Source organism: Seriola dumerili, unplaced genomic scaffold, assembly GCF_002260705.1.
Source record: "Seriola dumerili isolate Sdu_G_001 unplaced genomic scaffold, Sdu_1.0 BDQW01000017.1, whole genome shotgun sequence".
Taxonomy (NCBI): domain Eukaryota; kingdom Metazoa; phylum Chordata; class Actinopteri; order Carangiformes; family Carangidae; genus Seriola; species Seriola dumerili.
This window is the reverse complement of record NW_019174272.1, coordinates 7,539,572-7,551,829: the sequence shown is the minus strand read 5'-3', so window position 1 is coordinate 7,551,829 and position 12,258 is coordinate 7,539,572. Positions and strand designations below refer to the sequence as shown.

Genomic DNA, 12,258 nt, shown 5'->3' with positions numbered 1-12,258 from the left:
CTCCCCTGGCTCAGGCTGCTGGAGGGGAACTGTTCTCTATGTCTGGACTGAATGCATTATAGATGTCAAACCAAAAATATATTTGAGAAACACATATTTGTTCTGTGTGCTACTGTGCTGTGTGCTACTTCAAGTATTAACCCACAGGGGTCCTCACATCAGATATGACAGCCTTTTGTTTATACTCCGTGTGAACCCTCAGCAGAAAAACTGAGGTTTGATAGCACCATCTGTTACTGCTATAACTACGAGTTATTATAAGAACACACAATTCACACTGATGCTGGAAATCAACATAATAATTATCTGTAGATATAAAACACAAGCATAACTATCCTATAGAATATCTAAGAACTTGGATGCATTTTTCATATACTTTAAGAATTCAAATGCAGCATAGGTGCCCCACTGGACACAGACAAACTTTCCTGTACATCAAGCACAAAAAACATGTTGCCTGTGCAGTGTTTCAGAAAACTATAATGCATGAGAAATCTATTATTATTATTATTATTATTATTATTTATATATTTTAAAACCTACTGCGTCACTTAATAATTCACTGCAGATGTGGTTGACATTTTACTGCCAGTGTGACCACCTTTAATCACAGTTTACAGCACCAGTCTTAAAGTGATGCCTTTATACACACAACAGGAATAAATGTAAATTGTGGGCTTCCAGTGTCGTGAAAGTTTTTTCAACTATGAACCTACATTTTTACTCAGGATGTGAGAGTATTTCTTAATTATTTCCCAGTGTCAGTGCATACTTGTAACCCCAATATCATATATATATTATATTGACTTCATTGCTTTCATTTTACCAGGTGAAAGTTTTTTTTTTTTAAATGAGACTTTGACAAGAGGGCTGCATAAAAACATTACAACATTAAATACAATACAAACATAAACGGGATGGGAATGTTATAGTCCCATCCTGTTTATGTTTGTATTGTATTTAATATACTATACAAAAAAAGAATTTTAAACTGAAGAACTTATTTACAAGGCGTCTGTATGCTTCTAGGTCTGGCACACACTTATAGGACATGCAGCTAGTCTTCTGCATCGTAGGAGGTGATTGTGAAAAATATACAGCAGTAACTTTTGCCACCATGGACATGGCAGCACAACATTTTCAAGTTTACGTTCAGCTTGTGTGGCTTCTGAAACTGAAACCATGTTATATACGTCCGTCACTACCACCACTCGGTAAAAGACTCTTATTTGACTGTAACAGTGAAATTCTTTTTGGCTGCTAATGGAACACAATAAAAAAAACATCTCTGTCAATATGAGAGAATGGTGATCAAAACTATCAATGACAAGGATCAACTTGTGTTGATGCTAATGTTTCATTACAGTGAAACTTTGTGTAATTTCTCTCCCTTTTAAATTATCTTGAACTCCAGACGTAATATCAGGAAAAGCCTCTCGCTCCTGTCACCGTGCTTCCAGTGGAGCTGTGGAGTCTCTGCAGTCCTGTAGCCGGCAGACCACCCCGCTGACCACATTGACTTTGTGCTCAAAGGGCTTGTACACTCTGGTGTGAAGTCTCCGACACGAGGGAAGTCATTAGTCTTCATTAGCAACTTCCAGGAGTTTCTTATGAAGTGCTGTGAAGTTGTCATTTGCCCCCTTTGCCAGGCAAGCTAGATTTGAGGTTTGTTTTCTTATGTGGTCGACCAAATGTGAGCTCACCCGGCCCCTCGTCGCTGCATGTGAGATCACGGTCACTCTGGGTTTAGGCCTGGGACGCCAGACAAGACATTTCAACCTTTTTTTTGTTATATTCTTATTTTTCATAACTAACTATGATTCATAAAAGTAATGATGCACTGGGTTATATCTAACAATATCACACTCATTAGTTAGGAAAAGTCAAAAACATAGTATATGCCTGGGTGCCATGTTATTTGTATGTAGCAGCATCTCAAAGCATATAAAGTCAAACTATAATCGACCTGTTCTCTTGCCCTGTGAGATTGTTCAGTCTCCTGTGACATCACGTTGTTTCCAGCCATGGGGCTGCTATCTCTACAAACCCCTCAAAGTGGCCAATTAAGCATCAAAAGGGCATGCTGCATGGCTAATGTGAGCGAAAGGTGTGAGATTTCTCGTCAGTCCACTCCAGGGGCTCTTTATTGGGCTGCTAGAGAGCCGTCTGATCCCCGGGCCCTGGCTGTATATTGGCAGCTGTTAACTGTTGAGCACAAGGGGATCTGTGCAGTTAAAGCAAATGGCCAAAGACTGACACCTGGGAGGTGGAACATCACTGCTGAAGGTGGTCTGCCAGTAGATGCAGGGAGGAGATATCAGCAGAAAACTGAAGATATCTGAAGATATCTCTGCTCAGTCATTTTGTGTTGTAGGATAGTTGCAATCACACTTGAACATTCACTCTCTGTAAATATTAGTAAGCAGCTACATTCGTACAGCGTATTTAAATCCCACCATGGTTTGCAGCCTCCATCAGTCTCCTCCACACGACCTCCCTGATGTATCATCCAGTCCAACTCAGCCCCAGACTGGCTGTTACATAAGACGGTGCTCGCTGTCATCCCTCTATGTCCCTGGACTTTGTCCCCAGGCCATGTACCAAAGCCTTTTACCAGTCACACCTGTCACCCCCAGACCCAGTGTGTAATGGGATTGACACTGCTGCTGCTGAAATGTACACCTCAGCTCTGACACGACACACTTTTCTGCCGCTGGAGCCGAAGCCATCTGCAGAGAATTTATCAACACAATCATTTTCATTTCTCGTGGCATCTTGCTCCCAAACATCACCCGAAAAACTGCGTGAGCCCTGTTGCCCCGTGAAACACTTTAAGGCGATCCCCCCCACGCGGGTCCCACAAAGGCGGCTTTAAGTGAGGAGAGCCACACTGAACCTGTGATTAATAACTCCTCCGCAACAATTGGTTTCACATAAGGAGGATAAAAACACATCGCACTTCCTCAAGGCCAATGTTGTGCCACCACGTTCCACTGGGGAGAGAGGGGGCGGGTGGCTGCATCATCGGGGCATTTAACATGCTAAAATGATAGTACAGAGCTCTTTGCATCTTTAAGTGCATCATTACAACCACAATGTTATTGTCTTTTTTATTCTGCATCGACCCAACACAAAGAAGCGGGTCAATATTTTCACAGGAAAAACTTTCTTGCAGTAAAAATCTCTTTATGCACATTTAACTGCTGATGCGACACAGCGCCGCGGGGACCATTTCTGCGCCACTGTTAAAATCCTCCCATCATGCATTACACGTGGTTTCGGTTTCTGGTCTGTTATCCATACAGCTGCACAAAAGCAAAACATACCTTTGTGTGTAGGTGTTAGAGAGCTGAGCTCACAGAGGGCCAGTGTATGCAGCACGCAGACAGACATGAGAATACAATGAGAAATGGAAGTGGAAGTGGTGTGTCTGTGCTAGGAAAGAGGATGAATGAGACGTGAGAGTCGCCTCAATTCAAATGTTCATGTCAGTGGAAACAAGAGGGGAGCTGTGGTTTGTTTTGTTTTGTTTTTTTTTTTTCCTCTATGCTAATGCTGTCAGTGTTTAGCATTTGTTTTGCCTGCAGTAACACTGCACACCGCAGGCCGAGACGAGCCTATGAATACTGACACCCGTGGATTCTGGCTGGATGTGGATGGTGGGAGGACGGCTGGGTTGTTGCAGCAGGGTCTTTATTCTCGGACCCCTCCTGTCCCATTCAAGGCTGACTTGGGCTTGTGGTGCTAACTGGCTGTTAATTGCCTGCCCGTACACGGGGCCTTCTCCACATGCAGAAACTAGCTCCTTCAAGGGAAACTAGTTTAATGAGATTATCTATCAGAGCAGGGGCTTGTCTAGACACCCCAATACACAACCCCACCCCCAACCACTGCCTGCAGTCCTGTGGGCTGCAGTGGATGCCCCCAGGTAAAAGTTACCTGCAGAAAGAGTGCATGTTATCATCATTATCACCATTATGGGTTTACACAGACTTTCCCACCCACTGTGTAATTTCTCTGATGGAGAAAGCTGAGAATTTTAAAAAGGGTAAAGGTAATCATATGAAAATGAGAAATTTCTATTATTTTATGCACTCACATGTCAATATATTGTATGTACAATGATAAATTTGAGAATGACACTGTAAAAATCTACTTTGACTCTTGGAAACTGCTCAGGTGCACACACAAACCTCAGTGGGCTACTCCATGTAAATTTACCTTCTACTGCAGTTGTCTCACTCATGTCAAATGAATTACACCGGGTATTTACTACATTGCACAAACACACTAAATGGCATTTTCGTGCGTGGTTATATCTGTGTGAATGATATTTACACAGACTCTGGTGCCGCTGTGAAGCCCTGATCTGCAGCAGAGAAGTCCGTCCATATTTGTTTTAAAGTCTCTTAGCAGTTAATAAAGATGCATTTCCTCCGCAGCCCTTCCTGTGGGGATGGTATCAACGCTCTGTTAAGTCTCTTTGATTTCCAGCACCCTCCAATCACAGCGGGACATTGACTCATGATTGTAGCACTTCAAAGCATGGGAATGGCTCTCTTGACCCCACCCACTCCAGGGCTCCCCTTAAAAGTCACGGTCACCCCATCCTGCAGGACACAAGATCTCTGAAATATCTGGTGCAACAAGGCTGACCCACCGTCTGACTTCCTGAGCTGCTGGATATCTGTTTTGTTTTTGTTTTGTTTTTTTCTACCCACGAAGGAGGGAGAGCAGAGCTGAAGAAACACTTTGGATTTCACTGATACTTGGATTTCTTACTGACCCTCAGTGCATGAACCTTTTCAAACATTTCCTGTGCTACTCCTGAACCTGAAGAATGCAGTCGATCAGAGGTGAGTGCTGACTTGACTTTCGTAGATTCACACTGGGCTTTTCAATGAATAACCACAACCTCCAAACCAGTTTTACCTTTTATCAGATCATGGCGTTCTCAATCGTGAATTCTGTCATTTTTTTGGTGAAGCATTGCTATGATGAACCTTATCGTCTTCTAGACTTAAAGCCCAACTTCAACGGCCCTCCTCCCTCCTCCATGGCTGCTGGCCCAGATGCTTATCTCCAGGGTAACATCAGGATGACTCTGGAGGACCCTGAACTCTGGAAGACCTTTCATGAAATAGGGACGGAGATGATCATCACTAAACCGGGGCGGTAAGCTGACAAAAAAAAAAAAATATATATATTTAATGCAAAGTGTTGGGAAAGTGTGTGTTGCTGTGTTTGCTTGTACCTCTTGCATAAACATGTGTTTCCCTTTATGTTTTCCAGGAGGATGTTTCCACACTGCAAAGTGAATCTCTCCGGCCTTATTCCATGTGCCAAGTACATCTTACTGGTGGACATGGTCCCTGAGGACGGCTTCAGGTATAAGGTAAGACAGCAGTGATTTCTCCTTCACTTATTAATGAGTCTATTCTCGATCTTAGTTGTTTTTAACAGAGAAGAATTTCCAACACAAAGTAAGTAGCCTTGGCTTACTTACAGCAGCCATGGCTTTGGCTGTAGATACCCCAGAGTGGTTACCACTATCTCCAGACAAGACATCCCCTGTTTGTCACCCCCCCCACCCCCACCCCCCCCACCCTCGACATTGTACATCAAAGGGTGCTATCTCTTCCTGTTTTTCTATCCCCTGCTGGGAGCCCACTGTACTACCCCCTATCTCTGTGGGTGGTACTGGCCAGCCACCACTTTCCACTCTATCAACCTCCTCTTACACTGTGGGAAGGGAAGACTCTGTAAATCACCTTGCTCTATGACAGACTGACTGACTGACTATCTGTCTCCTTCCTACAGTTGAATAAAGAGAAATGGGAGGTGGCAGGAAAAGCGGAGCCCCAGCCTCCCTGCAGGACTTACCTCCACCCCGACTCTCCAGCCCCGGGGAGCCACTGGATGAAGCAGTCCGTCTCCTTCCTCAAGCTCAAGCTCACCAACAATACACTCGACCAGCACGGTCACGTAAGTACGAACACTCAAAATGAGGTGCTTGACAATAACCCTGTATGTCCATATGGTATCCACTTTTTTAAAGGATGTTGGATAATTAAAGTACTCGGTTGACAAACTGGTGATGTGTTCAGACGGGACGCTCTGGCTGTGTGTGCTGCAGTTCCAAGTATTTGAAAAACATTATACTCAGAATCAATCACTGTCTTTCTATCTGCAGATCATTTTGCACTCCATGCATCGGTACCACCCGCGCTTCCACATCGTCCAGGCAGACGACCTGTTCAGTGTCCGCTGGAGTGTTTTCCAGACCTTCACCTTCCCCGAGACTTCATTCACAGCAGTCACCGCCTACCAGAACACCAAGGTCAGTTCCTGACACTTTAAACCAGCACAAGCTGCTGGCAGGACGTCACACAGTACTGACATTTTAACTGAACTCCTTTAACCCCTCCCCCTTGCAGATTACAAAACTGAAGATTGATCACAACCCATTTGCCAAAGGTTTCCGGGATGAAGGCACAACTAAAAAAAGGTGGGTATCACACTAGTCATATACATGTACTGGTGCTGCAGCTGCAGAGGGCCCACAGAAGTCAGTTTTCCCAGCTATGCCTCTGCAGTAGATTGCAGTGAAAGTAATGTATGTAGTATTGTTTTAATGAACTCCATGTTCCTCTGCAGGCGTACAAACAAGAACCCAGCCTGCCTTGAGAAGCGGCCGAAGATGTCGAGCATCCTGAACAGGGATTCTGATGATGACAGTCCACAAGGTACAGGTTCAAGACTCTCCTCCGCCTATTGATGTTTTTACTTTCTGGTCCTGTATTCCTAAATTTATCTGGTGGTTTATGTCTCCTCAGATTTTTGCCAGTCATCATATGAAGGGTATGATGGAGAGGAGGGAGAGCTTCCCAAAAGGAAAGAGGTTGATGTTGTCAAAGAGGAGCGTTACTCCCCGTGGGCTGCTGAGCGGGAGCACAGAGTGAGGACTGAATCTCCTGTCGGGGCAGACGCAAGAGATATGTACAACGCAGAGCAGCTTGTTCCTGCTCCAGCTTCCTACCAGCCCTACAGGTGAATACTGATAAAATAATGTAACATTTGAGAATGTCGTCTCATCCTGACAACCGGAGCACTGAACAACTTCCTGTTTCTCTTCAGGTTCCACGAGTATGGAAAGTCTCCCTCTCCCTCCTCCAGCATCGGCAGCAGCAACAGTGGTTCAGGACGCAGCAGCTTTGAGTCCAGAGTCCCTGATGTCGCCACCGTCCCCGATCATGACTCTTCAAAGCCCCGTACGCATGAGACTGGCCCTTCCCCCTGTGGCCCCCAGCACCTCCCTGGCCCCCAGGACTACACCGGGGTCCTCAACATGACCATGGCACAGGCCGGCAAGCCAGGGGTCATCGGCCACCACATCTACAGCCCCTACAGCGCGGAGCAGCCCCTGGGCCAGTGGAGCGGCCCCAGTCCCGCCCAGTATCCCCCTCCTCACCATCTGACGGCTGACTACACCACACAAGCTGTGCACCATGGCTATCACCATGGCAACGTGGCTGAGTGGAGCCAGTACCCACTGTTCTCTTATTCCTGCTGGTGAAGGGATCTTCAGTGCGAACTGCCGGAGAGTGACTTTAACTGATGCTGCTGCTGCGCCATCTTGCCAGACAGCTGATCCAGTGCTCACAGCTATGAGAATGCATGCCCAGACAAGGCTGAGGGCCAGAGGCCTGCGACAAGAATAGAAAAACCGAAAGATGAAAACAAGTATAAGGAGCCGCCTGTCTCTGTTCTCTGTTCAGAGCGGCAGGATTCAGACTCGTATTCTGAGTGCAACTACTGACGTGTGCTGCGCCACACTGATGGATTGTTTTATTAATTGTCTATTTATTTTGTATTTCATCTCATGTTCCAGTGTAAATATTATTTTTGTAAAAAAGAAAAAAAAAAGAAAGGAAGAATAAAACGTAAGTGTGCAATTTATATCTGTCTTCAAACTGTGATGTGATCTGAAAATAAAAGCCTAAAAGTAATGTGATTCTGTGTGTGTGTGTGTGTGTGTGTGTGTGTGTGTGTGTGTGTGTGTGTGTGTGTGTGTGAATACGCTTACATTTTTTTCCCTATCTTTTCACATTAAGAATCAGATGCATCGTTTGGAGAAACACAATTATAACAGAAAATCGATTCCCAGCAGGAATTAAATACAAGATAAATTGACCTTCTTTATATGTAACATTTTGCTTTTCTCACTGGATGGTTTAAATGAGACAAGTAGTTTTCCTTATTATGCGTTATCTTTTAATTCAAACAGAGTGACACTCATCTCCCAGAGGTACAAAAGCAACAGAATCTCTGATTACTTCTCAGACCTTTGTATCTTTTACTGACCGAGGAAATAAATCCTGGTTTTGCCAGTGATCAAGTTTCAAATAATCTGTTTATAATTCTGATTTTCATCCAATCCATGTTCTGCACACAGCAACTTTACCGAGCGAATGAATGTATTGTATAAGTGTCGTTGTCTGCGGGTGCACATCTGCATACTTTGCACCTGGCCAGCTCTGATAAGCAGCACATCCTTTGGTGGTGTTTGTTTGTATTTCCTCTTTGTTGATCTAATGAGGACCACTCTGTAGTTTCGACAGGCCCAGCATGCATTAAAGACATTGTATTACCGTGACTCTGGCTCACCTGCTGAGGTTTACCCACCAACATCATAAAGCATTGCACAACTCTCGTTCTCCATCTCAATGAGCCTTAAAAAGCATGAAAATGGGGGGCTGTTGGCTCCTTTTCACTACTGAAAAACACAGACTGGCCCATCGCCTCCACCCTGGGTGGATATGAGCTGCTAATGACTGTTGTAAAGTCCGGGGGGGGGGGGGGGGGGGGGGGGGGGGGGGGGGGGGGGGGGGGGGGGGGGGGGGGGGGGGGGGGGGGGGGGGGGGGGTGGGGGGGGGGGGGGGGGGGGGGGGGGGGGGGGGGGGGGGGGGGAGGGGCGGGGGGGGGGGGGGGGGGGGGTGGGGGGGGGGGGGGGGGGGGGGGGGGGGGGGGGAGGGGGGGGGGGGGGGGGGGGGGGGGGGCCCCTTTCGGTGGGTGGAGGGAGTGTGCAGATCATACCCGCTATATATACATATACAATAAATACACACACTAAGCTGAAGTGAAGACCACCACACCGCCTAACAGAAATAAACAAGCACTGACCTGCAATCACAGTGTTGACACATTCATACAGCAGTGACATGGCAGAGGTTACTGTGAGATAGGAGGACGAGGTAAGAAACAGAGAGAGAATGCAGATTATTATTGTTGTATTCATCACATCGGATGACTTTTTACAATTGAGAAATGTTTAGAATTGAGGGATTTCATCTCAACCTGTGATTAGGTTTGTCAGAGGTTCGATCAGCTTCTTCCCCAATCGGTGGCTCGAGTGGTGTGAGGGCACCAATACTTTAAAAAAACTAAAAACCAAAAAAAAACAGAAGTGCCATTAGCACATTTTAACTAGAATAAATAGGAAAAACATAGGATTTCTACAATGAACTATTGTATGTTACAGATGACCTCAATTACATTAATGGTAATATTGTGCTATAGTTTACCTGCATTTTTAATCATCATGCAAAAGAAAAAAAAAAAAAGGAACCATGAAGCTTGTTAACTTCAAATAAGGTGGTTGCTTTTGGAACATAAACAGAGATTTCTATGCATGCAACCTGTCATACGACTACACTCCATAGGTTACAGAAGCCAGCTCTGGTAGAGGAACTAGAAATCAATTCCTCTTTTCTGATGGATTTGTCCCTGTACAATTGGTGCTATACTGTCCAGGCACAATTCAGCAACCCTTAAACATTGTGTCCTGTTGACTAAACCAGCCTTGATGATCTTAATGAGAAACGCCAGTTATTTAGTAGAGGAGGTCATGAAGTTTGAAGAAGAGCGTGGGCCAGAGACAGGTAGTTCTTGGGATTTCTCCGGGCAGATCACAGAAACATTTACTGCTGCTGACTGCACACCTAAAGAGGGAGAAATACACATTAAGAGAGGAAGCAAGGATGAATTAACTGTGACGCTTGTGTGTTTATTTGGTTATCGGCTTAAATTAAGAAATGGCTCAAAATAGTTATGCATAACGAACAGGAGTACAACACAGAAAAAAATGTATAAAATATATGCAGTTTGACAATGTGAGCCAAAATTTTTCAAAATGATCCATGTATTTCATTAATGTGTGTAGCCATTTTGTGAACTTCACCTCACAGAACTGTGAAATATCCTTTCAACACAGTTGGAGGCAGCCTATTTTTAAGATAAAGCAACTTTCAGAGTCCTCAGACAAATAAAAAATTGGATTCACTAATAAAGAGTAAATGAGTGGAAACACGCACTGCACGCCATTGTTATACGCAAAAAACCAGATAAATGTCTGTGGAGATGCTTGTCTGTGCATACCAAAAAATAGTTCTGTGACCTCTGTACAGTCCAGACAGCCCTGACAGAAATCAGCAAATGAGCCTTCCTTAATCTTATATTCTTGGCTGCTGAATAATTCACAGGGTTCAGGTGCCAGAGAACGCCCGTCACCAGCAAGTGCCAGCATGGGGTATATGATTTAGCTACTGGAAGGAGTAAAAATATTATTTTTGCCCAAAAAAGAGCACCAGACCAAAAAATAAAAGAAAAAGCTTTATTTTTCCTCAGAGCAGTAAATTGTGGAGAAAAAAGCTTCGGTTAAGATTATGGAGAATATGGTGCATTTCCTGATACCTGGGTCCTGGATCTCCATTTCTAACTTAAGTCTTGGAAAAGCAGGGCGGGCAAGGGACTCTGGGTACTTGAGGAACACCTTGTACATGATCAACACTGCTTTTTTCTGAATGGTAAGGTTTTAGTGTGGTGACATCTAAGGGAAGGGAAAAGAGCAAAACAGTAAGGACAGTTTGTTCACCAAGTTCAGAGGAAAAAGGAGTAACACCGTATGTCTTGACTGCAAAGTTTTAAGCGTAAATAAAAAGGTGGGTGGAGAAGTGGGGGTGGGGGGGCTTCAAGCGAGAAAAAAAAAAACCCAACAGGATAAACCCTCTGGGTAAACCTCCTCACATACTCCCATGAATCACCAGTGTATGAATGTCCATTGGCAGTGTCCTCAAGTGCCAGGTCCGGGGGTAACGAAAACAGGAAGAGGCCAGTGAGGGCAACACCAAAGTGGTCATACTGGTTTGGGACTGCTGATGAATCCTGGCAAGTCCATAAGACAGAAAAGGTTGGCTGAGGGATGAGATAACACTCAAGAGATATTCATAGAAGGAAATAGACCAAGACTATAACTGACCTTTCGGATTTGATTGGTTTGTCAGCATGATGAATCAAGTGCTCTCGTGAAAGCAACTGTGAAGCGCGCGCCAGGTAGGCCTAATCCTATGCAGGGAAAGACCAAGCCACAGAGAGATATTATATGTTGTGCTGCATTTTATCTGTGTAACTGGATAACTGTTTATTTCAGTACATGCTAGCTATCACAAAGTATTTACCAACCTGCAGCAGTTCCGCATAAGAGTTTTCCACGCTTAATCAATCTGATCAAATCCAAGACTAATCATTATATTGCAGTGTACCTTGTAAAATGATAAACTTTTAGAGGAGACTCATGAATTCAACGATGTGAGCGGCCCAAGCTGAACATCGTAGCCCAGCATCCTGATAGCTGTAACACAGGAAAAGAGGGAGAGAGTGAAGAGATGTGGGTGAAGCAGAAGGAGGAGAGGGCTCTACGCTGTCCATAATGAGCTGAGCTGAAAGCTCTCAAAGACATCACTGATGCAATCGCAACAAGCCATCTTACACTAAAATGCAGGCCTTAGGCTATAAAATAGAAAGAGTACTTTCATTTAAGCACCATTGCACACTATTCACAATAAGTGCTGGCTTCCTGGCTTGTAGTGACTAACTCTTCCAACCTAACAAAAACCAAAAACATTCTCATGCAGCTCGTGTACAGCTCTCTTCTACAAATGTATGAGGTGGTTTCTAACCAGTCCATTCTTTTGCCCCTAATCAAGGCGTGAGCCAAAACAATGGGCTTTTGATTCAGCATGACGATGTCTTGAAATAAAGATAATATACAAAGACTGAGTCTGCATGTGGTTTTATCCCTTCTACAGTCATCAGCAGTTTGAAAAACAAAATGTTTCATTGTGTGTGTCAACAACACTATACCACACCTGCAAGAGCATAAAAACTGTTTGAACATATTGGAAGACACGAAAGTTCAAT

The 12,258-nt window shown here is 44.5% G+C and overlaps 1 protein-coding gene across 1 annotated transcript; it reads left to right on the top strand.

The window, feature by feature from the left end:
* Window positions 1–4,840: 4,840 nt before the first annotated feature.
* On the top strand, window positions 4,841–7,576 carry LOC111230900 (T-box-containing protein TBX6L-like). The gene is made up of 9 exons (XM_022757793.1): window positions 4,841–4,856; window positions 5,019–5,175; window positions 5,293–5,395; window positions 5,821–5,985; window positions 6,194–6,340; window positions 6,438–6,508; window positions 6,658–6,746; window positions 6,837–7,050; window positions 7,138–7,576. Exons 1-9 carry the CDS (start codon window positions 4,841–4,843, stop codon window positions 7,574–7,576), a joined length of 1,401 nt encoding a protein of 466 aa, XP_022613514.1.
* The last annotated feature ends 4,682 nt before the right edge of the window (window positions 7,577–12,258 follow it).

Coding starts and splice junctions, on each gene's coding strand:
- LOC111230900 (XM_022757793.1), top strand. Junction 6,747..6,836: donor TGATGATGACAGTCCACAAG/GTACAGGTTCAA, acceptor ATGTCTCCTCAG/ATTTTTGCCAGTCATCATAT. Junction 7,051..7,137: donor GCTTCCTACCAGCCCTACAG/GTGAATACTGAT, acceptor GTTTCTCTTCAG/GTTCCACGAGTATGGAAAGT.